Source organism: Malaclemys terrapin, chromosome 12, assembly GCF_027887155.1.
Source record: "Malaclemys terrapin pileata isolate rMalTer1 chromosome 12, rMalTer1.hap1, whole genome shotgun sequence".
NCBI lineage: Eukaryota > Metazoa > Chordata > Testudines > Emydidae > Malaclemys > Malaclemys terrapin.
In genome coordinates, this window is record NC_071516.1 from 2,179,518 (window position 1) to 2,204,663 (window position 25,146).

At 46.2% G+C, this 25,146-nt stretch overlaps 1 protein-coding gene across 2 annotated transcripts; it reads right to left on the reverse strand.

Annotated features, from left to right (window-relative positions):
• Positions 1 to 3,940: 3,940 nt before the first annotated feature.
• Positions 3,941 to 21,102, reverse strand: KIF3B (kinesin family member 3B). 2 transcript variants are annotated; one of them, XM_054046120.1, is made up of 9 exons: positions 21,047 to 21,102; positions 12,309 to 13,759; positions 11,514 to 11,615; positions 10,691 to 10,813; positions 10,461 to 10,579; positions 10,002 to 10,115; positions 8,832 to 8,937; positions 8,168 to 8,346; positions 3,941 to 7,462 (listed from the first exon to the last, which is right to left on the reverse strand). In XM_054046120.1, the coding sequence occupies exons 2-9, from the start codon at positions 13,689 to 13,691 to the stop codon at positions 7,327 to 7,329; spliced, it is 2,262 nt and encodes a 753-aa protein (XP_053902095.1). In that variant the 5' UTR covers positions 13,692 to 13,759; positions 21,047 to 21,102; the 3' UTR covers positions 3,941 to 7,326. The 2 variants fall into 2 exon arrangements, with proteins under 2 accessions (XP_053902095.1, XP_053902096.1); XM_054046121.1 differs by having other exon boundaries at positions 7,372 to 7,895.
• Positions 21,103 to 25,146: the final 4,044 nt, after the last annotated feature.

A 25,146-nucleotide genomic window follows, 5' to 3' on the forward strand; every position in this document is an offset into this window, starting at 1 on the left:
GCACGGGCACGCGGGCGGGGGTTCGGAGGCGGGAGCGCGCGGTGCGGGTGCGGACCGTTAGCCGGGGGGGCGGGGCTGGCGCGCGGCCGGCGGGCAGGGAGGGCGCGAGGCGAGGGGGGGGGGGCGTAGCTCCCGGGCGCTATGGAATGCAGCAGCAGCGGCGGCTCAAGCCCGACATAACAACGGGGTCAAAGGGCTCCGAGGTGGGGGGGGAGGGACCTCCTCAACGGTGGCCTCGGCAGGACAATCCAACCCCCGCGCTCGGCTCTGACGGGGGAGGGTAGCTTTTCCGTTTGAAGGAAAACAAACCGCAGGGTCTGATGGGAATTGTAGTCCCACCGCGGCCCTGCGCAAACAGCGACCGGGCCGCTCCAGCCCCGAGACTACATCTCCCAGCAGGCTCTCCCGCGCCAGGCCGCCAAGGGCAGGGGTGCCGGTGTCGTGAAGCATGCTGGGCTTGAGCCGTGGACGCCCTGCCCACGTTAGCTGACAGGGCCCCGCTGTGCCCGGCTTCCGTGCCCTGGGGCGGCCATTGTCCCCTACGCCGATGGGAGGCGGCGGCGGCCCCCTTCTCCAGCCGCTCCCTCCCCTGACCCCAGGATCTCCTAGGAGCCATCCCAGGCCTAAGTACCGAACGCCAGGCCATTCACTCTCGTGTGAACACCCTCCCCACCACAGACACACAGAGCCATTCACCCTCGTGTGAACACCCCACTCAGGCCATTCACCCTCGTGTGAACACCCCCACTCAGGCCATTCACCCTCGTGTGAACACCCTCCCCACCACAGACACACAGAGCCATTCACCCTCGTGTGAACACCCCACTCAGGCCATTCACCCTCGTGTGAACACCTTCCCCACCACAGACACACAGAGCCATTCACCCTCGTGTGAACACCCCACTCAGGCCATTCACCCTCGTGTGAACACCCTCCCCACCACAGACACACAGCGCCATTCACCCTCGTGTGAACACCCCACTCAGGCCATTCACCCTCGTGTGAACACCTTCCCCACCACAGACACACAGCGCCATTCACCCTCGTGTGAACACCTTCCCCACCACAGACACACAGAGCCATTCACCCTCGTGTGAACACCTTCCCCACCACAGAGCCATCCACCCTCGTGTGAACACCTTCCCCACCACAGACACACAGGGCCATTCACCCTCGTGTGAACACCTTCCCCACCACAGAGCCATCCACCCTCGTGTGAACACCTTCCCCACCACAGAGCCATCCACCCTCGTGTGAACACCCTCCCCACCACAGACACACAGGGCCATCCACCCTCGTGTGAACACCCGCCCCACCACAGACATCAATGTAGGAAATGTCTATGGCACTACAGTGGCGTAGCTACAGCTGTGTTGCCTTAGGACTTTAGTGTAGACATGCTTTGTCTTTTAAAGACTTGTGTTTCAACTCTGGTCCCAAGGAAAGTGAAGAGTAATGGTGAAAGACTTTGGCACTCAAAGTTTAAGAAGGACATTCTAGCAATAACGTTTTCTTACATTAGTGACAAAGAACACTTCCCCTTACAAGAGAAAATCATAGAATATAGTGTCCAAGTATCTTAAGATGAATATGAGGAGGACTTTACAGAGCAAGTGCTTTGCAGAATGAAACACTCAACTGAGAGGCACTATATTTATCAAGCTAAAGGAAGGTGGTTTCATAGGGACTTCATAAAGTACAGGCAAATGACACTGTGTTGCAGTCTTGGTGGAATCGGGCTTGATGGACTAGAATTGCACAGATAAAATAAAATAAAACAAACAAAAAAAACCCCTCAGAGATGCCATTGAACCCTTTCCTTTATTTATCAAACGTAATCGATCCCAAAGAGGTTGTACCTTTATCCCAGAACTAGAAGAAAAGGCTGAAATGTGGCTGAGTGTATGTAATCCTCTGTTCCTTTCTTTTAGTATACAAAATTTTAGGTACTGATTTCTGTCCCAACTCTGTTTGTGCAGGAGGTTGGGTCACAGGTTTTTGCACCAAAATCATTGGAGACAGGACAGTTGAAATCAGGGTTTTGACAATCCTTCTTTTGAGGACCTGCACTTCTGGTCAGCCGACTCAGCATCAGTAAGAGCTTCATTCACATAGGTTTGATCAAAACTTCCTAATAAGCTAGGTCCTAAAATAGCAACTAAGTTGGGAAATGTAGGTTTGATATCTAAGATTAGATACAAAAAAATGACAGACATTAACAGTAGACTGCAGATTACAAATATGCCCTTGTGTTTTACTTATAGAACTGGAAACTTTTAATTTTGTATGTCTTTTTATGTTTGAGGAATAAATATGCTTATAAAGTATATTAAATTTGTTTCATTTAACAAAAAAATCATGTTTTTCCTGTTCTCATTTAAAAAGTGAGATTTTTTTCCCTAAGCGGTGAAAATCACAACTTCCACTGCCAAAAGTCAACAGTTAAAGTAATAGGAGAAAAAGTACCAGAAGAACAATTTGAAAGCAAACCATTTCGTTTTAAAGAACTGATTTAGTCATATATTCGGTACCCTGTAATCTTATAACATAAAGCCTCTCTCTATCTCATGCCATTTGAGAAGCAGGAGTGGTGAGGCAGGAGAGAAGACAAACGGTTTGAATATTTGACTGATACCACAGTATTTAACTAGAATACAACAGATTAACAGCATATAGTTATTTGGGTGCTAATTATATTCTGTGATCCAGGAGGTTGCTATAAATACATAATCAAAACTCAAATTTTTGCAATTAAAACAAAACTCAAAAGGTAAAATAAATATTACAAATTGTAAAAACATGGCCCTCTAACTAAGTGGTTGGTACCACAAAGTCTTCCTGCTATAACAAACTCTCAAGGCAAGCTTGCAGTTGCTTTTAGTGATGGGTTGTTTTCAGTGCTTCCAAGACACCTTCTCATCACGCTTGTTTCTTTTATCTTCTACAATCAGCTGAATTGCTGTCCTGTAGATGTCAAGGCTCTCAAGCAATGTAAATAATACAAGTGCTGGTTTGCAGCTATCTTGCTATATAACCTTGACCACTGTGGTTCTCTTTACTTCTCTCTCATGAGAAAAATTAGGGACTGCATGCACTTCCAATCTTACTTTCCTTGACCAAAGAATTTAGGCCCAGTTCCTCAAAGTATTTAGGCTTCAACCTTCTATTTATATCAATATAAGTTAGGAGCCTAAATACCTTTGTAGAGCTGGGGGTCTTACTGCTGAGTGTGTGTAGTGAGAGAGGCTTGAAGAGAATGAATGCTTAGGGTTTTTCCATTGGAGCTTTTTTTTTTTTTTTTTGGACACAGGTCCCTCACCATGCAATGTCACAAAATATCTGAGGAACAGAACACCAGGCTTCATGAAAGACAAGGTAGCATTACTTGCTACTGCTTATAAAACTTAAGACATTAAATAAACAGAAAGAAAAACTGTGTTTTTTCCCCAACCAAAATACTAAACTTTCATTAGAGAGCTCATTAAAGACCACACAATGACTTATATGAATTGAGCTTGGTGGTCTCACTCCATTTTCCAGATGTTTACATCACAAAAACCTCCACCATAATTACCACCAACTGGATCCCTTTTTGTCACTCAGCAGAAAGGACAAAAGGACTAACCTACCCTCTCAGCCCCACAAATGGTCTCTCCAAGGCAGAGGTGAACCACATTTGCAGGGAGGGGAACGAGGACGTTTGTGCTGCTATGGCTTGAACTATACATATTCTGTTAATAATGAGTATGTTATTCTCTGGGGCTTCTGTCTGTCACCTGTCACAATGACATTTACATTCCATTGTTTAGTTATAATAAGGCTAGCTTTGCAGACACTTTCTAATAGAACGAGGGCCTGGTGTTTTAAAGCCACCTAAGGATCTGTGAACACTGCAATGATTTATAAATTCCTTTAAGAATGAAAAAAGGACAAGTTCTGCTAGATACAATAAATCTGATTGATTTTATTACACATCTTATTTTAGGATCACTTTTACATTCCTAGCCAAAAGAGATGATACAAATAAATATAAGTTGTAAAACCTATTGACAGAACTAGAGATGTTCTTTGTCTACAGGTCACCAAAGAAAAGGTCAAGATCAGTGTAAGACCAAGGAGTGAAATCTCACAAAGACAGTTGTGCCCACAAGCACCCTTGGGCACTTCATTCCAGAAACAAGAGAAATCGGGCTGAGGAGGGTAAGGTAGTAAGTGCCTAGATCATAGGGAGCTAAATGACCACTGCACGGTGCAGAACACTGTTCTTGTTCAGTTCCAACTAAGCATCTGATTATGGCTTTTGCATTGTGCACATATGTTTTTCTCATTTGTCTATGTGTTTAACACTGTAGAAAGAAAGCCACAAGAATCACTTCTTCCCCTTTTAAGGCCTGGTTGAATGGTCAGATATCAGAAATTAAAAGACAGGACAGATAAAATATCCAGATTTACAGGAATCAATGCTTCTCTGAAACTTGGCAATGACTCTAGACACAGTGAGGAAGGACTACAACTAGAGAGTTCTGTATTAACCCAAAAGTCTGTATAATGCATCGTTACAGTTCAAAAGGTCATCACAGAGGTATATGTTCTATAAGATTCAAGCAGCATGCAAACCTTTCAACAAAGGGCGATCAGACCTATATTAAGAATTTTAAGTGCTGTAATTCCTATGTGTTCGGTTTCGTGTGGGATTTGACTCTGGAACAGAAAAGCTATCTTTACTGCACGTAACTTGAAAAATAAAATTGTATCCAATTATACAGAGCAGAGCAAAGAGGAGGAGGATTTTAAACAGTCCTCTGAAGAGAATGATTGTGCACATTCTCCCAGGGCCTCTTCCAGGAACTTGGTGGATTTCCTGTCTTTGGCTGTTCGCCTGCAGGAAGCCCAGATGGTTCAGATCATACCCACATGCAGCAGAGAGGCACACGCCTGGCAGGATCACTTGTTAGACATGTCGATCCAGAACTTCACTAACGTTGGACAACTTAAGACAAATGCATTAATTTCATCCCAATGTCGCTGCCACAAAATGTCTGCACTGCAATTAGATACCCATGGCTGGCCTGTGCCAGCTGACTTGGGCTCACAGGGCTCAGGGGCTGTTTAATTGTGGCGTAGATGTTTGGGCTTGGACTCCAGCTTGAGCTCTGGGACCTTGCAGGGTCCTGGAGCCCAGGCTCCAGCCGAAGCCCAAATGTCTACCCCACAATTAAATAGCCCCTGAGCCTGAGCTCCACAAGCCCAGGTTGATTGTCCCAGGCCAGCTACAAATTTTTAATTGCAGTGTAGACGTACCCTATGGATCTAAAGGGGAAGCACAATCAGAGTGAGAAGCTGAAAGCTGCTGTTGCCCTGAGATTTGCTTATTATCCCTTATTCACTGGACGTACTGTTTAAAATGGAGCGGTGGGTAAAGGTAACTAAAAGTCAATTTTATACTTTGCCTACCCCATTCCCTTTCTCTCACCCTAACTTATACACATTTATAAAACAGGGCTTTCGGAGGTATAGCCATTCTAGCATATTAAACAGTAAAAGCAGAACAGTCTGGGTTTGGGCTGTGATTTCCAATGTACTTATTCCTGCCACATGGGAAATCTTACAAATTTCATACAGAAACCCAATGGACTAGTGGAGAGTGAAGAGGCACAGATATATCATGTATATATCACCGTCTCAGGTTATACAGTCACTTCATCTCATTTCAATTCTCTGAATACGTAAACCATACAATCCTCTTTTCAATGATGAAGTAAACAAGATTATATACCGGGGGGGGAAGGGGGAACCGTTGACGCTCTGTTTTATACCACAAGAGAGGAATTAAAAGGGTTTTTGTACAGAAACAGTGGTTTATAAAAAGGAAGGTTATGCCAGGCTTCCATTATTAGGTTAGCAGAAAATGAGCAGATGGCTCCTCCCTCACCCATAGGCAAAACTCTCCTCCCCGCATCAACATTTAAAAAAATATTCATCTGGTCCTCATCCAGAAATCTACTCCTTGAATCAAAGCAGCTGGGTTAGACCTTAACCCACGTCCACCTGAGCAGCTGACTCACCAAGGCACCATGCCAGCAAGATGCAGAGGAGAGCTTTATGCTAGAACTGTTGTGTTCCTTCTGCTCATGGCGGTCAGAGACAATGGAGTTTTTCCAGACTGGACAGAGTCAGTCAATGGATACTTCACAAGAACATAAAGTAGAGTCCCTACATTAGAGTATTTCTAAAAACAGGCAAGTTCTCATACACTGGTCAGTCTAGGGAGAGGTCATCTGCAAGGGAAAGGTAATGGGTAAAAACAATCACAGGACAACAGTTGACAACAATCAAGAAAAAAAAAAATATCCCAACTTTCAATATACAAGGAACTAAAAGTTACAAGCTGAACAGTGAGACGCAAGACAGGAACACCTTCCTCTGTCTTCTGAGCCCATCCAATACAGCAGCTCCCCTCTCCCCACTGGACCATGCAGGCCTGTGATATTAGTCATAGGGCAAACTTTGAAAAGACACCATCTAAAGCAGGAGTTCTTCCCCTTTCAATTTCAGTGTACCATCCTTGGGATTTATATCAGATTTCCTTGCAACCCCAGACTGGTGATTACACATGGCCCTCATTCCCACCTAGCCTCACTGTATTCAGGAAAGCTTAAGACTGAAAAGGGAATGTTCTTGGAGCACGATGAGACACAAAAGGCACCTCCTGCACTGAAGCGCCTCATAACATCAAGGGAAAGATTGCATACTTATCGGAAAAGTGCAGTCTAATATGGCTTTGCCTCATAGTGCTCCAGATTCCATCCACGTCATAGGGAATGGCAGAACCGGCCATGTGTGCCTCCTGGCAGAGACCTAGCACCAAGCTAGATCTACATTTCCTACAAATGGTGGAAGATCTGAGAAAATGGCCATACACGCTGTAGGCTTTAGATATTCAGTATGGACGCTGGTCTAAAATGCCAGGTGTGGGATGGAGAAGAGTGCTAGTATGGAGCTGGCACTGGTATGCAGACTTATTCTTTGACAAGGTGGTCCCTGCCAGTAGGGGTTGAGTCTTTAGCAGGTCAGTTTAGAAGAGCTCTTACTGATGTCTGTAAACAGATAGAGACTTCAGTTTCTATTGCTTCCATTCTACAGGAGCAAAATATACTTCCAAGATCCTCTCTTGTTCTACATTTCTAAAGGGAAGCGGAGAGGTCTAGCTGTGAAGTGCATGGAAACAGATCTCCAATCCTGCCCGTCTCAGGGTTGTTCAACCCAACTCTAACCCCAAATGAAGATGCCATTCTTTCAATAGAAAGAGGAAAACACTGCACCTAGTCAAGTTTGGATACGCCCTCCACTTTTTAACCTCACTAAGTTTTCATCCTGAGGTTCTGGAGAGTTGATTCTGTTGAGATGACTTTCAACTCTTTCCTGTTGCCCAACAGCAAGAGAGCCCAGTGCAGCAAGGGGGCTGGAACAGAAGGAGAGAGGGCGATGCTGTGAGGTGATCCTCATGCTTCCCATTGCTTCTAACACACTTTAACGTACCTCATGCATTTCTGATTTCCTAACTAAAATCTGTTCCCAATAGGGGCTGATTGCTAGATTGTGAGCAAATCTTTTCCTGCAAGGTTCAGCACACCTGGGACTGGCACATTTTGACACAAGTCAGTTAAACTGCAAAGAGGCCATTGCTATTCCCCAAAGGAAAGGGCTTGGAGTCTGGCTGAGAGTCCTCTCTGCAGGTTTTTACTTGTCTTTGCTCTCAGAAGGCAAATGCTGTTCACGCCCTGGAGAGGAATTGCTGTTTTTACTTAGGAACCAGCCCCCGGGACTGTGGGTAGAGCGGAGACCCAGAGGTGCCCGAGGAAGAGGATCCCCCCGATTTCCTTCCAGTTTTAGGCCTGAAGAAGTAAAAACAAAGAAAGTTGCCTGTTACACATCAAAACGAACCTCCCAAAAGCTGCATGAGTTTGACTGGATATAATTCTCTATCAATCTCAGCTTGCTCGTCTGCCTTATTTACCCATCTCTCTCCACCTACCTCAGGGCTAATTTAGTTTTCATCCCACTGACCAGTCCTGCAGACAGACGGTGACCCTATGCATGCATACATTGCTGACTGGGGTCCAATGGACAGAGGTGGACATAACCTACTTTCTGCAACTTGACTCACCTGGATTTTGATTTTTTATTTGACATGCTCTCAAAAGTGGAGGCATCCACCTGTATCTCATCTTCATCCTGCAGAGCTGCTTCTAGAGCAGCCTGCACTTTCGGAGCAATGGCTGGGCCCTCGTAGTCTCTGGTTGTTCGGCTAGGCATATCTAGCTCCAGTAACACAATGTTTTCTGCCTAAGAAAGTGGAAGCAGAACCAGAACCATCAATGTCCACACATACTCAGACTTTCCACTCACTATACTGACGTATTCCACGCTTTGATAAGGATTGTTACCAGAACTCCTAGATTGATTGGAAATGTATATATCCCGTGTGTGCGTGGTCACATTACCCTCGTCACAAAGACTGCTCTCGGGCCACTTCATTCTCTCTGGCTTGTGACTTTCCTATCACCCTGCTTAAGCTTTTACTTTACCACTTTCAATCAACACCAGGTGAAGGTAACTTATCAGCAGCATGAAGGTCATAAACTCTTCTTGAACAACACCAGACTGCTGGGTTTAAGACACATTTTTAATATGTCAAGAGGGAGGCTTCCTCTCCACAGTCTTCTGCATCTGTCACAGTTTATGTAGGACAACTATATATCCTCAGAGATTCATACTCCTCTGAACACAAGAGGTAAGGCGATGCAGGCTGCATCCACGTTTGGGCTTACCCTGTACCGGGCCTCTGGACGAATCATCATGGACATCCTGGCATGCTGACTCAAAGGCCTCTTGTATCCCACTGCTGACACTGGCCTTTTCATCATCTGCTGGTTACTGAAAAGGAGATGAGTACTGAATCGATCACATGCCAAAAACTGACAAGGTTTTTCATTATTTGAATCAATCAGAATATCTCCTTCCTTAGAGGTTTTTAAGGTCAGGCTTGACAAAGCCCTGGCTGGGATGATTTAGTTGGGGATTGGTCCTGCTTTGAGTAGGGGGTTGGACTAAATGACTTCCTGAGGTCCCTTCCAACCCTGATATTCTATAATTCTATGATCTACAATGCACTGAGGCAATCCAGTGTATCTATTTGGAAAAAGAAGATTGCTACAGGCCCCTGGGAATGTGCTCCAACAGGACAGTAAAAACCCAGCAAGCAGTATTAGATACAGTCCTTCATAAGTTGGCCTCTCCAATTTGTTGTTTTGAGCTTACTATGGGATTCCTACACATTCCTATAGTACAGACCATAGGATGATGTACATTCCTCTGGCCCTTTCATTCTACATTTGCTCTTTGGAACCTCTTATATACAGTCAGGATTTGCCAATAGTTTCTATACACTGGCCTCTGAGATATCTTATCTTTAAAATAGGAAATAACTATAGTAGATATGTTGAATCTGTTTTTAATGTTGAACACAATACTATATGTAGTTTGCAAAGCAATTTGCAATCCTTTGGAAGATTATATATATACATATATATACACACACACACACCTCACCCCAGATATAACATGACCTGATATAACACGGTAAAGCAGTGCTCCGGAGGGACGGGGTTGTGCACTCCGATGGATCAAAGCAAGTTCGATATAGCTCAGTTTCACGTATAACATGGTAAGATTTTTTGGCTCCCGAGGACAGCGTTATATCGAGGTAGAGGTGCATATGTGACATTATCAGTAAAAATTCCTTCCTCTCCTCACAGGTTAGAATTTTCCTAACTTTGCCTTCACCTTTACTATATTCAGGTTACAGTTTGGCTAAAACTTAATTCTGACTTTAAGTACTCTTGCTGGATGAGGCTAAAACTGTGTGGAGAATCTTGCTCTGGCCAGCTTGAAGTCTTCATGTGACCCAGTCTTAAAGTAAGGTTAGGGGGTAAACTCACTCCAGCCGGGTTATGGGATGCAGTTTCCACTGGTCTTCCTCTTCATCAAAGAAAGATCTATTCATGATCTTGTTCTTTTCCTCCAGGGGAATAAAGTTTTCAATAATCAGGTGCCTGTAGATAACAGGCAAGAACAAAGATGGGACATATGCAAATAGGAGAATTAACATCTCATTAACATCCCACAACCTCTCCAACACAGCCCTAGACAAAGAGGAGGAATTTCTAGTTGTCTCTTGTTCTATAAGCAGTGGATTGCAAGCCAACTCCCAAGAATAAAATACCTTTAGTGAGAGTTAAGGGCAGCATATGGAGCAATGGGACTAGGGTGACCAGATGTCCTGATTTTATAGGAATAGTCCCGATTTTGGGGTCTTTTTCTTATATAGACTCCTATTATCCCCCACTCCCGTCCCGATTTTTCACATTTGCTGTCTGGTCACTCTAAATGGGACCTACTTTAGCTTTAACTCCCTGGTAAGCTCATTCTGGGTCTGTTCCAGTTCTTGACGCTCCTTGATGTGCTCCTCCTGGAGGTCGTGGATCTCTGCCTTCACAGCTTGCAGCTTGGAAAATAGCTGGAACAGGTGAGAAGAACGAGAGCAATGACTATTCAATGTTGCTCTCACCTTCACATGCAGTGCCATTCAGTTTCCAATCCATCTGACCTAGCATTATTTACTTTTTACCTTTTTGAGTTTTTTGGTTTTGATGTCCACCTCTTGCTGTAGGGAACTATAGGTCTCTTTCAGCTCCAATGTTTCCTCATCCCGACTTTCCATTTGTTGCTGGATTTCTCGCTCCCGACGTTTCTAAGGAATACCACAAACAAGATTAGATCAACACTGTCATATTGTTGCCTTCGGTGCCTGCATACATGAAAGCCACATCCAAGGCGTCCCTTTTGCCTGGGATCCAGGACTCTGGATTTAGATTCCAATTGCAAGTTGTTAAAACATCAACCCTGTGTTTATTTGACTTTGAAGGGTTTGTTGGGCACCTCATAGGATATTTATTGTGAATAAGCTCAGTTAAAGGAGTGGGAGTGTTGAAACCGTAGCAAGGACTTTCTTTCTCCAAAATGTTAATTAGTCATTGCAGTTAAATATGCACCAACAAAAACACAAAATAGAAAAAGTTGTAAATAGTCTGACTAAATATCCCTCTCCTCATTTAATTGCTGCAGCTTTCACTCTCTAGGGTCTTATGATGATATCATTTCATTAGTTTTCCACCACAGAAATTTCTAACCAAGAACCAGGACCAGAGTCTCTAATGTAAAAAACAATGAGGAAAAAAAGATTACAGGCCTTCTCTATACATCATAAAGCAGTAAAAAGGACACAAACCCTTTTTACCTCTCTTTTGCCAGTAATCATTAAACTAGGGCTAGGGATCAATCATTAATCTCAGGAACACTAGTTTATAGTTTTTCTTACCTTCATGTTTTCTGAAAGGTCTAGAATAGCAGCTCTTTGCCACAAAATAATAAATTGGTTCCCCCTCTCTTACCTGTTCTGCAATTTCCTGACGTTTCTGCTCCAAGATTTTCTGCTGTTCATTTGTGTGATCCACAATGTTTTTCCCTCCAACAAGGAGCTTGCTTTCCATTGCCTGAAAGAAAAAAACATATCGAGAGGTTAACCTCTCAAGCAGCTATGTAACTCATTCTTTTTAAAAAACAGTAATGACTCCTTAGGTAGTTACCACTGAACTCTCCTTTATAAGGGGTGTCACTCACTGAACATCCAAATTTAAACCTGTTGTTATGTAAATTGTTCTCTCTGTGAAATCCTACATAATTGTAAGGTTAATGCACTAGTAATTTGTCTTGTGTTCTGCATTATGGCAATCCGTCCCACATTTTGTCTGAGAGGTTGACATGGAGGCTTTCACATATATAAGTTTCTAATAATCAGTAACAGAATGAAGCTTGTTACTTATAAGTTACAGTATAATAAGAAGTGTGTATATCACATTTAATCTCTTGTACTGACTTCCTAGGGTCCTACAAGTAGGTTCTACAACCACAGTTCATAAATTATATAAAACATCTTATAAATTCTCATCTATAAAAAACTATTTCTAAATTCATTTTTTTAAGGAATTCCCACCTCTGTCTACATAAAGTCGATTTTGAAAACTTCTGACTCTGGCACTCCCCCTCACCATTACTCTGACCCAGGTATACCCCCTCACCATTACTCTGAAACTTTCTCTACATGGTTAGCATCCCAATTCGATGAACTGCCATCCTTCCCTAAACCCAGAGAACATTCCCTTCAAGGAGTCCAACAAGCACTCTACCTTGATTTTGGCACCCAGCATTTCTGCTGCTTCCTTCTCTCGCTTCAGATCCTCCATCTTCTTCTCCTTCTCCGTTAGCAACCTCATCTTTTCTTCTGCCACCAAGCTGTGATCCTCTACAATAGCTTTCTTCTCAATTTCCAGCTTTTCCTGCTGCTCCCTCCAGTAATCATCTTTGTCATCCCCTTCATCACCCTCTTCTCCATCCTCCTCTTCCTCTTCCCCACCATCTCTTCTCCTTTCTCTCCTCTTTCTTTTGCCAACAGACCGTTTTTCCAATTGTGCCTTGAGCCGAGCGATTTCTTCCTGGAATTCTCGTAGCAGTGCATCCTTAGGATCCTCATTAACTCTTGGTTTGTTCTTGATGTTTTTGGCACGGTTGGCATATCGCAGGGTAGTAAGAGTTTCTTCTACATTGTAAGAGGCAGGGCCTATATTGGCCACCATCACAGTCTTAGCATTGCCACCTAGTGAGTCCTGAAGTAGCCTAGTTAGTTTTGAGTCCCGGTATGGAATGTGAGTGCTTTTACCATCTACTAGGGCAGATATAACATTGCCCAAAGCTGAAAGGGAGAGGTTAATCTTGGTAGCTTCCTTCAACCTTTCCCCCTGTGCTCCAGTCTTGGCCTGGCGTTCACTGCCTGCAAGGTCCACAAGGTTGAGTTTTCCTACACGGATGTGATTCTCTCCATCAAGTCCCACCTCGCTGCACTCAATAGTGATCACAAAAATGGCATGGGAACGAGAGCTATGCTCATTCATGTTGGTAGCACCAACTGAGCGGTTTTGGTTCCCCACATTCATGACGTGCTCGATCTCCTTGACACTCTTTGTGACAAAAGATGACAAGTCCTTCACATACACCCCAGTGTCTGGTCTCTCTTTCAGTTCCAGCCTCTTGGACTGATCCTTTGATAGCAAATCTCTGATTTCTTCTTGGTATATTTCCAGATAAGAAGCTCTAACCAAATACTGCTGGTTCTGAGATCGAGAGATGTGGGTGAAGATGTGGTCAAACGAATTGGGGATGACCCCTCTTTTTTCAGGATCACCACGCACTCCTTCCATTGTATATGTTTTTCCTGTCCCAGTCTGCCCATAGGCAAAGATAGTCCCGTTGAACCCTTGCAGGACAGAATCCACCAGAGGTCTAAAGGTCTCATCATAAAGTTCAAACTGCTTGGAATTCCAGTCATAGACAGCATCAAAGGTGAAGGTTTTAGGCAGCTCATGAGATGTTCCCCTGGGATTCTTCACAGATACCTGCCCTAACTTGACATCCACATCAACAACTTTATCATATGAAGCTGCCTTCTCTTTCCCATTCATTGGCCGGCACCGCACCACCACCCTGACGGATTCAGAACTCTTTAACTTGGACATGATGACAGTACGGTGGCTGGAGAGATTTGACAGACAGGTGATCCAGGAAGGCCAGGAGCACTGAAAACCTAGAAATAAAGAAAGGGCACGTGACTACTTTTCAGTAAATTTTTGTGCAAAGGCACAGATTCAACTCATTTAATTCTGCAGGCTAAGGTCAAAGCCGCCGCTTTCCGGCCGCCACTACCACCCCGGGCCCTTTAAACTGCCACCAGAGCTCTGCTGCCGGAGCCGGCAGAGATTTAAAGGGCCTGGGGTGGTAGCGGCAGCCGGAGCCCCAGGCCCATTAAATCGCCGCTCGAGCCTTGCTGCCCGGGGGTAGTGGTGGCAGCTGGGACCCCCGGGACTCCTTCGGCGATTTAAAGGGCCCGGGGCTCCATTGCAGTAGTGGCAGCTGGAGCCCCGGGCCCTTTAAATGGCCTCTGAGCCCCGGGGCTCCCAGCCACCTCTGCAGCTGGTAGCTCTGGCAGTGATTTAAAGGGCCCAGGGCTACCAGCCACCACTACTGCAGCCAGCGCCCGGGGCCCTTTAAATCTCTATTTAAAGGACCTAAGGCTCTAAAGGCTCCCCCACCTCCGGTTGAGGCCACACCCCCTGCTCAGGACTCCAGCATACTGGTAAATCCTTTAAGTTACTTTCACCCCTGTTGGTGCTTATGCTGCTGCCTACTGCATTAAAGATGCTGTTTAGAGGTTCTTGTGAGGAACCCAATCAGTGTTTAGATCAAGTGCTACAACTCATCCAGCAAAATTATAAATTCAGGACAGATCTGAAGAAATTATACATATATTTAGAAAGTTGCCTCTGATTAAAACTACCTTCTGTTACTAAACATTTTCATTTCATAATGAAGAGCTTACAGTAGCCACTCCCTTGCCAATACTCTTCCTGGCATATCACATTTAATTTCAGGGAAGAGGCATGAAACAGTTACATTAACCTAATGCTGCTGCCTCCCCCTCTTCAGCTGCCCTTATACTGCAGAGAAATGGAAGGTCACAGAGGACCAACGCAGACAAAAAGAAACTGGTGAACAGCAGCCTTTGTGCATCCTCTTATGCACTACCAGCTTTAAATGCCTGCATTTTTAGTTGCCTAAAAATTGTCCTTGACTGTTTTTACTGCAGCAGCACCTGACAGATTGTGAGGTTCTTTGGAAATCAAATATAAATACACTGGATTCTGGAGGGAGTCACATTTCGGTTCTGGCACTTCAGGGTCAGGATTCAGATTTAATTAGTCCTATGTTATTTACATGTTATGTCATCAGAAAGATGCAGTGATTCAGTTTCCTGCCATAGGTTTAAAACTCATCTGTAGGATCTCTTAAAGGAAAGATATTGCCTGGAAAAGTACCACGGATGCTTTTTCTTTGTTACATTTTAAGTCACCTTTTGTAGGTCTAATTACAGCATAATAAATCTTTAATGGAACTGCCATAGCTGCCAGGATTCAAGAGAAACCCATAAAGCTTCTTTTCACCTTTCAACTATGATACCTAGTGCTGTGTGTAGTCTGTGTTTCCAGAGCCCTGGAATTTAATGCAGAATCTACTATCCATGACAGAAACATGTGGCAGAATCTAAGGGCTTGTCTACACTTACAGCACTGCAGTGCCACTGGTGCAGCTGTGCATTTGTAGCGCTTAGTGAAGATGCTACCTACACCAACGGGAGATCTTCTCTCATCGGCATAGGTAACTCCACCTCCCCGAGAGGCTATAGCTATGTTGACAGGAGAAGCCCTCCCATTGACATAACACTGTCTATACCAGGAGTTAGGTTTATATAACTATGTCACTCAGGGGTGTGGTTTTTCCATACCCCTGAGAGATGTAGTTATACTGACATACATTTGTAGTGTGTACCAGGGCTAAACAGTCTCTCTCTCTCTCACGCGCGCACACACACATCCACGCAAGCGCACACACACAAATGCATTTCTAGTCCTTATCATTGCAAAGAAAACCTTCAATGTGAACTGGCAAGAAGGGCTTTGGAGCTGTGCTCCGGCTCCGCTCCAGCTCCAGGCAAAAACCTGGAGCTCCACTGCTCCTCCGCGCTCCAACTCCGGGCTCCGCTCCAAAGCCCCCAAGGCAGAGTTGGCTGCACACTTGGGAAAGTAGAGTAAACCATCCCCATTCATCTTAATGGTGTGTTAACTCTGAAACCAACTGGCAATTAAATATCAACACTTAATTTAACTACTGTGCTTGTTGCGGATGTTAGAGATAGTGGATGATGCTGGGGCAGGCGCAGTCAGACAGCTTTTTGCTGTTAAGGACTGCATTGCTGGTTATGACAAAATTTCAAGTCACCGCCAACTATGCTCACAAGGTGGATGGAAGAAATATTCCCATTCAGTGTTAAAAGCTGTAAAATTCAGCTTTCCTCCCCCATTGTTGCCAAAACCTTCAGGTTCCTCCCTACCAACATCTATGGTGCAGTTATGCATTTGCAATAGAAACATCTGTAGCATGTTAATAATAGAGGACGCAGTTCCAATTCACAGTTAGCATAGTGGAGCGGGTAGGAAGAAGCCATAAAGATGGCTCTAGGTTGTGTTTATGCCTCTCTGGTCCTGAACCAGCCCCTAGTGCAAGTTAGATCAGCCACAGGCTATTATAACTTATACAACCTAGGACAACGAAGCTGGCAAGGGATCAGCGAAGTGCACTGCAGTCTGGTCCTGGATCTTCGTCCTCCAACTCCCATCATGCCCCTATCCCCTCACAGCCTGCCCCAATACATATTCTGCATGGAGCTGAGAGATGGAGAATGGGAGAACTCAGGATGCCAGATTTACATCAGCCCAACATTCCTCCCTCCTAAGGCTGGTTAAAGGCTCATTTGCACCACTTCTTATGAGAGGCTGAGGACCCTGTCCTTAAAAATTAGAGGAAAGAATAAAATAAATTTAACTTAATATCAAAATAATTAACATGAGCAAAAAGTACATGGGTCTTTGATCATACTCCACCTTCTTCTAGTGTACCTGCTACTTTAGGGTTGGAGCTTGCAAAGTAACACCAGTTTCCCCCAGCTTCAACTCGTACATCCTAAGCTGAAGATAGCCATGTGTACTCTAGATGTCATGGGGTCAACAGTTTTCAACAGATCTATGCCATAATTATTCCCATCCCAATATACTTTTATTTGGATTCTTTGTATAGGCCAGCTCTGCTCCAGTACCCAAAAATGATGAAATATATTCCACATCCAAGTTCTAAAGTACTAAGTGATCGAATGCCATCTGGTTTTACAAGGTTCTGCAGTAGACAAAACTCATGCTACAGAACAATTTGATTCACAAAGCCCTGCAGTTTATGGGTTCTGTGATGAGGAGACACCTGGAGATGGTGAAACATGCTGATCCATCCCTAGTCATTAGCACATTGAGCTTCCCTTTAAAAGAAAATAGGTAGCCATTCATCGATGGGCTCATGAAATGCAACTGAAAGGTTTCAGACAAACCAATTTTTAAAAAATGAACCCTCTAAGAAGGATGCCTGTTTGAAATCTTTCCAACAGCTGGACCTAAGTATAAAGCAAATTCAGAAAAGCCCATCTAGGATTTAAAGTCAATTTGTTTGGTTCCCTCAGTGCTTTCCCTCTATTCTAATGCTAGCTGGAGCTATAGCAAACATACCACATCTGAGGACTAAATTTTTGATTCTGTAATTGCATCCTGTCTCTGTCTCTTTACTTGAGGGGACCTCCTGAGAAGTTCAGGTGTACAGCTAGAGGACCAAAAACATTTTCTATCCCAATGCCCATGCTGTGAACAAGGCATTTATAAGAACAGGAGGTAATCTTAGAGCACCAAAGAAACACATGTAATAATATTTACTGAAATTTCAGTAAGACCTTTAAAATTATCTCAATGTCTTCATGGAAACTGCTTGCCTCCCTGAGTGGAGAAGGTATGCCACTTGGAACTCAAAGTAGATGATCCGGAATGTGCATTGAGTTGACCAAAGTGGCTGAGCATCTGCAGTGCTTTATAAACTTGCACAAAGGATTCAATACAGTGTATAGCCAATGAGTCTCCAGATGCTACTGACTAAAATACAGTCATCTTTTCCCTCCTGATTTACAACTCCAATAAGGATAGGCTCACTAACTGGACAGAAAGGAATATATATTTAAAATGCCAGTCAAGAGAAAATATGAAAGTCAGATTCAAGACTTGTAAAAGCACACAAAGCCATACCCTCCTTCTTTGCTGATAAACTTGTGAATGCCACCCAAATATATGCTGCTCCCTCCACTTCTGCCCTAGCATTCAGTGCTCCTGCAACTGAAAATATCTCAGACCTGCATGGACAAAAATGAATGCACATCTGTATACACCTTTACCACCATACGTACATTCAAATTAGGCATGGAAATGCTCATGAGATTCTGAAAGTATGGGCTATAATCTGTTACAGAAATGCCACCTCTAATCAACGTAGTTAATCTCTGAATAGGACTATCTCCGACTGCTTCAGTAGCACTCTTCTGTCAAACAAATTAAACTAACATTTGTAGCAGCCAAACTGTCCTACAGGATTCTTTGAAGCAGACTCTGTTAATCAAAACTATATACAGGACATATTCTCCAGATTCTTCTTGGGCCAAAAAGTTATGAAAAATAAAACAAAAACCATACAACAATTAACACTGCTGGGGATGTACCTTATCAACAACAGACTAACTTTCTATTCACAAATGAAATTCATTCAGCAGCCAGAACCAGAGGTGTGTTTTATCTTTAATGTTATCCTCTTGCCTTTATCTCTGGCACCTTCCACAAAAGATATTGACTAGGATTATGTGATCCTAGGTTCATTTAATCTTCTGGTAGATTTTTTTTTCAGTACAAGAGCATACTGCTATTCACATGTGGCCATCTTGAATGTAAGAGAAAATATACCTAACAGCAGAGGAATCAACCACTCACTCTCACAGTTTTGTATCCTATATATATTTAGTGAGAATTATGTTGTCTATTTGTCAGCCACCTAGGACTGCCTTGCTCAAATGCACACTTCAGATCTACTTTTGCCACAAACAAGTCAGTTCCTTCATCTTATCTCACCCCTGATTTGCACTATTGTCATGCTAACTCATCACGATCCACTTCCATTGCTGCTGGCTGCTGTTGTTAACAGTTACTGGTGTATCAATTCATTCGTTGAACTCTTCTTCCTGGTGAAAGCATTATGCGTTATTCTGGGGAATCTGAACAGAAATTTGTCTCAACTAAAAATTAAAGGGAAATTTAAACTATATATTTTATAGTCACCAAAAATTATATTGCAAAATTTTCACTACAAGAAACAGCTGGAGATAGATGGGATAGAATAGCTTGTAAACAATCACTTGCTTTACGTCACAGCACCATTTATTTGTATGCTATGATTAACAGTTGTTCCTCATGAAACCAGTAAATCCAAAGAGATCTGGATAAAATCCCAAATTGCCTCTAATCCGTTAGACTTCAAGACTGAGATTAGTGTATTTTAAATTTTGCCCTCAATGATTGCAGGAAGAATTTTAAGCCCTATTCTCTTTTAATACACTATGAAGTCATGCCTGAAAAAATGAGTGACATCACAAATTGTCACATTTAATCATCAGAGAATTTTAGAAATCAGAGATAGTAGTGAACAGTTGGACCAACTAGTCTATGCCCTTGGGGCCAATGCAGGACTTGTACCAAACTGGACATGTGCTAGTGTGCTTTAACCTCTCTATTTTTAACGCTCCCAAGCAAAAGAGCAGCTATACTTCCCTGCAAAACTTAACAGGTTTTCCTGTCAGGAAGACTTTCTTAATATGCAGCCTAATTCTTACTTTTCATAATCTCATCTCATTACTTTGGTTATACTTATACCACCAGGCATCACCCTAAATAACCACATTCCCCTCTTGCTGTGTACGGTCTTCAGATATTTGTAGACTTACATCCTCACTTAACTGCATTTAGTTCTTTTAATCTTTTCTCAGAACCCAATACCTCCAACCCCCTCTCTGTTGCGCTTTCCCTCTAATTTTTCTCTCTCACTCTCTGCTAAAGAAGTGCTCAGAACTGAACAGATTATCCCAGGTGTGAACACACCCCAGAAAGGGACCATCACCCCTCTGCTCTTTTTTTTTGCTGCCATTTGATGCAATGCAAACCCATATTTAATTTGCTGCCCACTACCATCCCAAGACTGTTTGGGCATTATTACTTCCTAGATGCCTCCCTCCCACTGACAGAGAAACCAGAGCTTACAGAGAGTTATGTAAACTCCAAGCTCCTTGTACTTTTGAGGCTGTAACTTCATCTCTGGTTATGAGATCACAAAGTTTCTGAGTGTCGGCCTTCATCTTCAAACCAACATGAGAACCACACTAGAGAGACTAACCGTCCTATACTGTAGGGACTGTGACACATTAGATCTCCGATATGACATTAGGTGTCGTGATAACACACAATAAATGCAGCTGAGCAATAGTGAACTTTGTGGTGGAGAGAACTCAAAGCTATTGCAGTGGGTTATAAGATCATGCAACAGCCTGTAATGCCACCGAAATCATTCTGAAAATACACAGCAGGCCGATGAGGAGGTTGACACAGTCATAGGAAAGGGGTGGGGGAAAGAAGAGTGCCCATTTACATGCCCAAATGAGAGATTTCTTCCTTTCTATACTCATAAGGTTGGTTCCTCCTTCACATGGCCATCTGGGTGGAAACTCTCCCTCCTTTGCATGCCCAGGTATATACATGCATGACAGGGGCTGCCATCCCTCCTTTGCATACAGATGCACACACGTCCCTGCTTTGCACGCCCAGATACGCACACGCATATACGACAGGGACTGCCATCCCACATGTGTATGTCCAGGTGCACACTTGCGTGTGCAACAGGAGCTGCCGTCCCACTTTTGCATGCCCAGGTGCATGTGTGTGCATGACAGGGTCTGCTGACCCTCCTTTGCACGTCGATGGGGGCACACACGTGTGCAGCAGGGGCTGCCGACCCTGCTTTGCATACCCAGATGTGCACACACGTGTGCAATAGGGACTGCCCGACCTCGCTTACACGCCCAGCTGCACACACGCGTGTGCAACAGGGGCTGCCGGTCCTCCTTTGCACACACACGTGCGCGACGGGGCTGCCATCTCTCCTTTTCACGCCCAGACGCGCATATGAGCGTGCAACAGAGCTGCCGCCCCTCCGTTGCTCGCCCCTATGATGGGGAGGGGGCTCCCTGCCGGTCGCTGCGAAGCCCCCCGCCCCCGCAGTGCCTCCCCCCGCTGGGGCCCTCTACGGCCCGGGTCGGACCCTGTCAATGGGCGGCGGGGGTCAGAGCGGAACTCACCTGCGCTGTCACCATGGAGCCCCCTCCCCCGCCGCCGCTCCTCCTGCTGCACCGGATACGGGGGGATCGACCACCGCTCACTTCCTTGGCAACCCGCACGCCCGCCCCCACGCCATCACTTCCTTAGCAACCGGCCCCACAGGCCGCCTTGGCAACTGGTCTCACTTCCTTGGCGACCGGACAGAGACGAGGCGCCTTCGCTTCCCTGGCAACGAGCCCCGCCCCACCACGGCGAGCTCCATCCGGGGAACTCTGCTCACCTGGCGGGTGGGCAGATAAGGGAGCCCGGGGGGGGGGGGGGGGGCGCAGAGGAAGTGCTGTGGGAGCAGAGGGTGGGGCTAGTAAATTTAGGGGGAGGCGCGTAGGGTGGGGACAATAGATGTGGGAGACAGGGAAGGAGTGCAGGGTGGGGGTGGGAGGGATTGGATGTGTGGGGCCAGGGGGAGACATGCAGGATGGGGGTGGGAGGGATTGGATGTGTGGGGCCAGGGGGAGACATGCAGGATGGGGGTGGGAGGGATTGGATGTGTGGGGCCAGGGGGAGACATGTAGGAGGGGGTGGGAGGGATTGGATGTGTGGGGCCAGGGGGAGACATGCAGGGTGGGGGTGGGAGGGATTGGATGTGTGGGGCCAGGGGGAGACATGTAGGAGGGGGTGGGAGGGATTGGACGTGCGGGGCCAAAGGGAGACATGCAGGATGGGGGTGGGAGGGATTGGATGTGTGGGGCCAGGGGGAGACATGTAGGAGGGGGTGGGAGGGATTGGATGTGTGGGGCCAGGGGGAGACATGCAGGGTGGGGGTGGGAGGGATTGGATGTGTGGGGCCAGGGGGAGACATGCAGGGTGGGGGTGGGAGGGATTGGATGTGTGGGGCCAGGGGGAGACATGCAGGATGGGGGTGGGAGGGATTGGATGTGTGGGGCCAGGGGGAGACATGCAGGATGGGGGTGGGAGGGATTGGATGTGTGGGGCCAGGGGGAGACATGTAGGAGGGGGTGGGAGGGATTGGATGTGTGGGGCCAGGGGGAGACATGCAGGGTGGGGGTGGGAGGGATTGGATGTGTGGGGCCAGGGGGAGACATGTAGGAGGGGGTGGGAGGGATTGGACGTGCGGGGCCAAAGGGAGACATGCAGGATGGGGGTGGGAGGGATTGGATGTGTGGGGCCAAAGGGAGACATGCAGGGTGGGGGTGGGAGGGATTGGATGTGTGGGGCCAGGGGGAGACATGCAGGATGGGGGTGGGAGGGATTGGATGTGTGGGGCCAGGGGGAGACATGCAGGATGGGGGTGGGAGGGATTGGATGTGTGGGGCCAGGGGGAGACATGTAGGAGGGGGTGGGAGGGATTGGATGTGTGGGGCCAGGGGGAGACATGCAGGGTGGGGGTGGGAGGGATTGGATGTGTGGGGCCAGGGGGAGACATGTAGGAGGGGGTGGGAGGGATTGGACGTGCGGGGCCAAAGGGAGACATGCAGGATGGGGGTGGGAGGGATTGGATGTGTGGGGCCAGGGGGAGACATGTAGGAGGGGGTGGGAGGGATTGGATGTGTGGGGCCAAAGGGAGACATGCAGGATGGGGGTGGGAGGGATTGGATGTGTGGGGCCAGGGGGAGACATGCAGGGTGGGGGTGGGAGGGATTGGATGCGTGGGGCTAGGGGGAGACATGTAGGAGGGGGTGGGAGGGATTGGACGTGCGGGGCCAAAGGGAGACATGCAGGATGGGGGTGGGAGGGATTGGATGTGTGGGGCCAGGGGGAGACATGTAGGAGGGGGTAGGAGGGATTGGACGTGCGGGGCCAAAGGGAGACATGCAGGATGGGGGTGGGAGGGATTGGATGTGTGGGGCCAGGGGGAGACATGCAGGGTGGGGGTGGGAGGGATTGGATGTGTGGGGCCAGGGGGAGACATGTAGGAGGGGGTAGGAGGGATTGGACGTGTGGGGCCAAAGGGAGACATGCAGGATGGGGGTGGGAGGGATTGGATGTGTGGGGCCAGGGGGAGACATGTAGGAGGGGGTAGGAGGGATTGGACGTGCGGGGCCAAAGGGAGACATGCAGGATGGGGGTGGGAGGGATTGGATGTGTGGGGCCAGGGGGAGACATGTAGGAGGGGGTAGGAGGGATTGGACGTGCGGGGCCAAAGGGAGACATGCAGGATGGGGGTGGGAGGGATTGGACGTGTGGGGCCAAAGGGAGACATGCAGGGTGGGGGTGGGAGGGTTTGGACGTGTGGGGCTAGGGGGAGACATGCAGGATGGGGGTGGGAGGGATTGGATGTGCGAGGCCAGGGGGAGACATGCAGGATGGGGGTGGGAGGGATTGGACGTGTGGGGCCAGGGGGAGACATGCAGGGTGGGAGTGGGAGGGATTGGACATGCAGGGCCAAAGGGAGACATGTAGGATGGGGGTGAGAGGCATTGGATGTGTGGGGCCAGGGGGAGACATGTAGGAGGGGGTGGGAGAGAGATGTTGCAGGATGGGGGTATGGGGGTGGGAGGGATTGGATGTGTGGGGCCAGGGAGAAACATGTAGGAGGGGGTGGGAGAGAGATGTTGCAGGATGGGGGTGGGAGGGATTGGACGTGCGGGGCCAAAGGGAGACATGCAGGATGGGGGTGGGAGGGATTGGATGTGTGGGGCCAGGGGGAGACATGTAGGAGGGGTTGGGAGAGAGATGTTGCAGGATGGGGGTATGGGGGTGAGAGGGATTGGATGTGTGGGGCCAGGGAGAAACATGTAGGAGGGGGTGGGAGAGAGATGTTGCAGGATGGGGTGGGAGGGATTGGACGTGCGGGGCCAAAGGGAGACATGTAGGATGGGGGTGGAGGGAGTGGTAGTAATGAGGGACTTTAACTAGCCAGACAGCTGTTGGAAAAGTAAGATGGCAAAACCATATTTCCGATAAGTTCTTGGAACATCCTGGGGACAACTTTTTATTTCAGAAAGTCAAGGATGTAACTGGGGGCAGCCATTCTGGACTTGATTCTGACCACCAGGGAGATGCAAATCCGAAGGTTGAGGGCAATTTGGATGAAAGTGATCAAGAAATGATAGAGTTCATGATTCTAATTAAAGGAAGGAGTGAGAGTGTCAGAATAAAGACAGTGGAATTACCAAAAAAAAAAAAAAAACCCACAGACTTTAACCAATTAAAAAAACTGTTAAGTAAGGTTCCATGGGAAGAAAATCTAAGGGAAAAAGGAGTTCAGGAGAGCTGGAAGTTTCAATCTTCAGGTTGCAACAACAAACAATCCCAATGCGAAGAAAAGATAGGAAGAATAATATGAGGTCAATATGGCTCTATCAGGCAATCTTTAATGACCTGAAAATCAAAAAGGAATTCTACAGAATGTGGAAACATGGATGAATTGATAAGGAAGAGTACAAAAGAATACCACAAGCATGTAAGGACAAAATCAGAAAAGCTAAGGCACAAAATGAGTTGCACCTAGCAAGGGACATAAAAGGAAATAAGAGCCTTTTTAAATACATTAGGAGCTACAGAAAGACAAAGGAAACCGTAGGTCCTCTACTTAACGGGGAAAGAGAGCTAATAATGGCTGACATCAAGAAGGCTGAGGCGTTTAATGCCAGTTTTGCTTCATGGTAACCAGAGATTCAGCACGATTAATATTAACAAGGGGGAAGGAACACAAGCCAAAATAGGGAAAGAACAGGCTAAAGAACATTTAGCTAAGTTAGATGTATTCAAGTTGGCAGAGCTGCATGAAATTCATCCTAGGAAATAGCTGAAGCAATCTCGAAACCGTTAGCAAGTATTTTCAAGAACTCATGGACAATAGATGAGGTCCCAGAAGACTGGAGAAGAGCAAACATAGTACCGATGTTTAAAAAAGGGAACAAAGATGACTTGGGGAATTCTAGACCAATCAGCCTAACTTTGATTCCTGGTAAGATACTAGTAGCTAGGGGGAAATACTAGATATGCTATATCTTGATTTTAGTAAGGCTTTTGACAGTCTCACAGGGAAATGTGGTCTAGAGCAAATTACTATAAGTGGGTACACAGCTGGTTGAAAGACTTACTCAAAAAGTAGGTACCAATGGTTCGCTGTCAAATTGGGAGGGTTTCTCTAGTA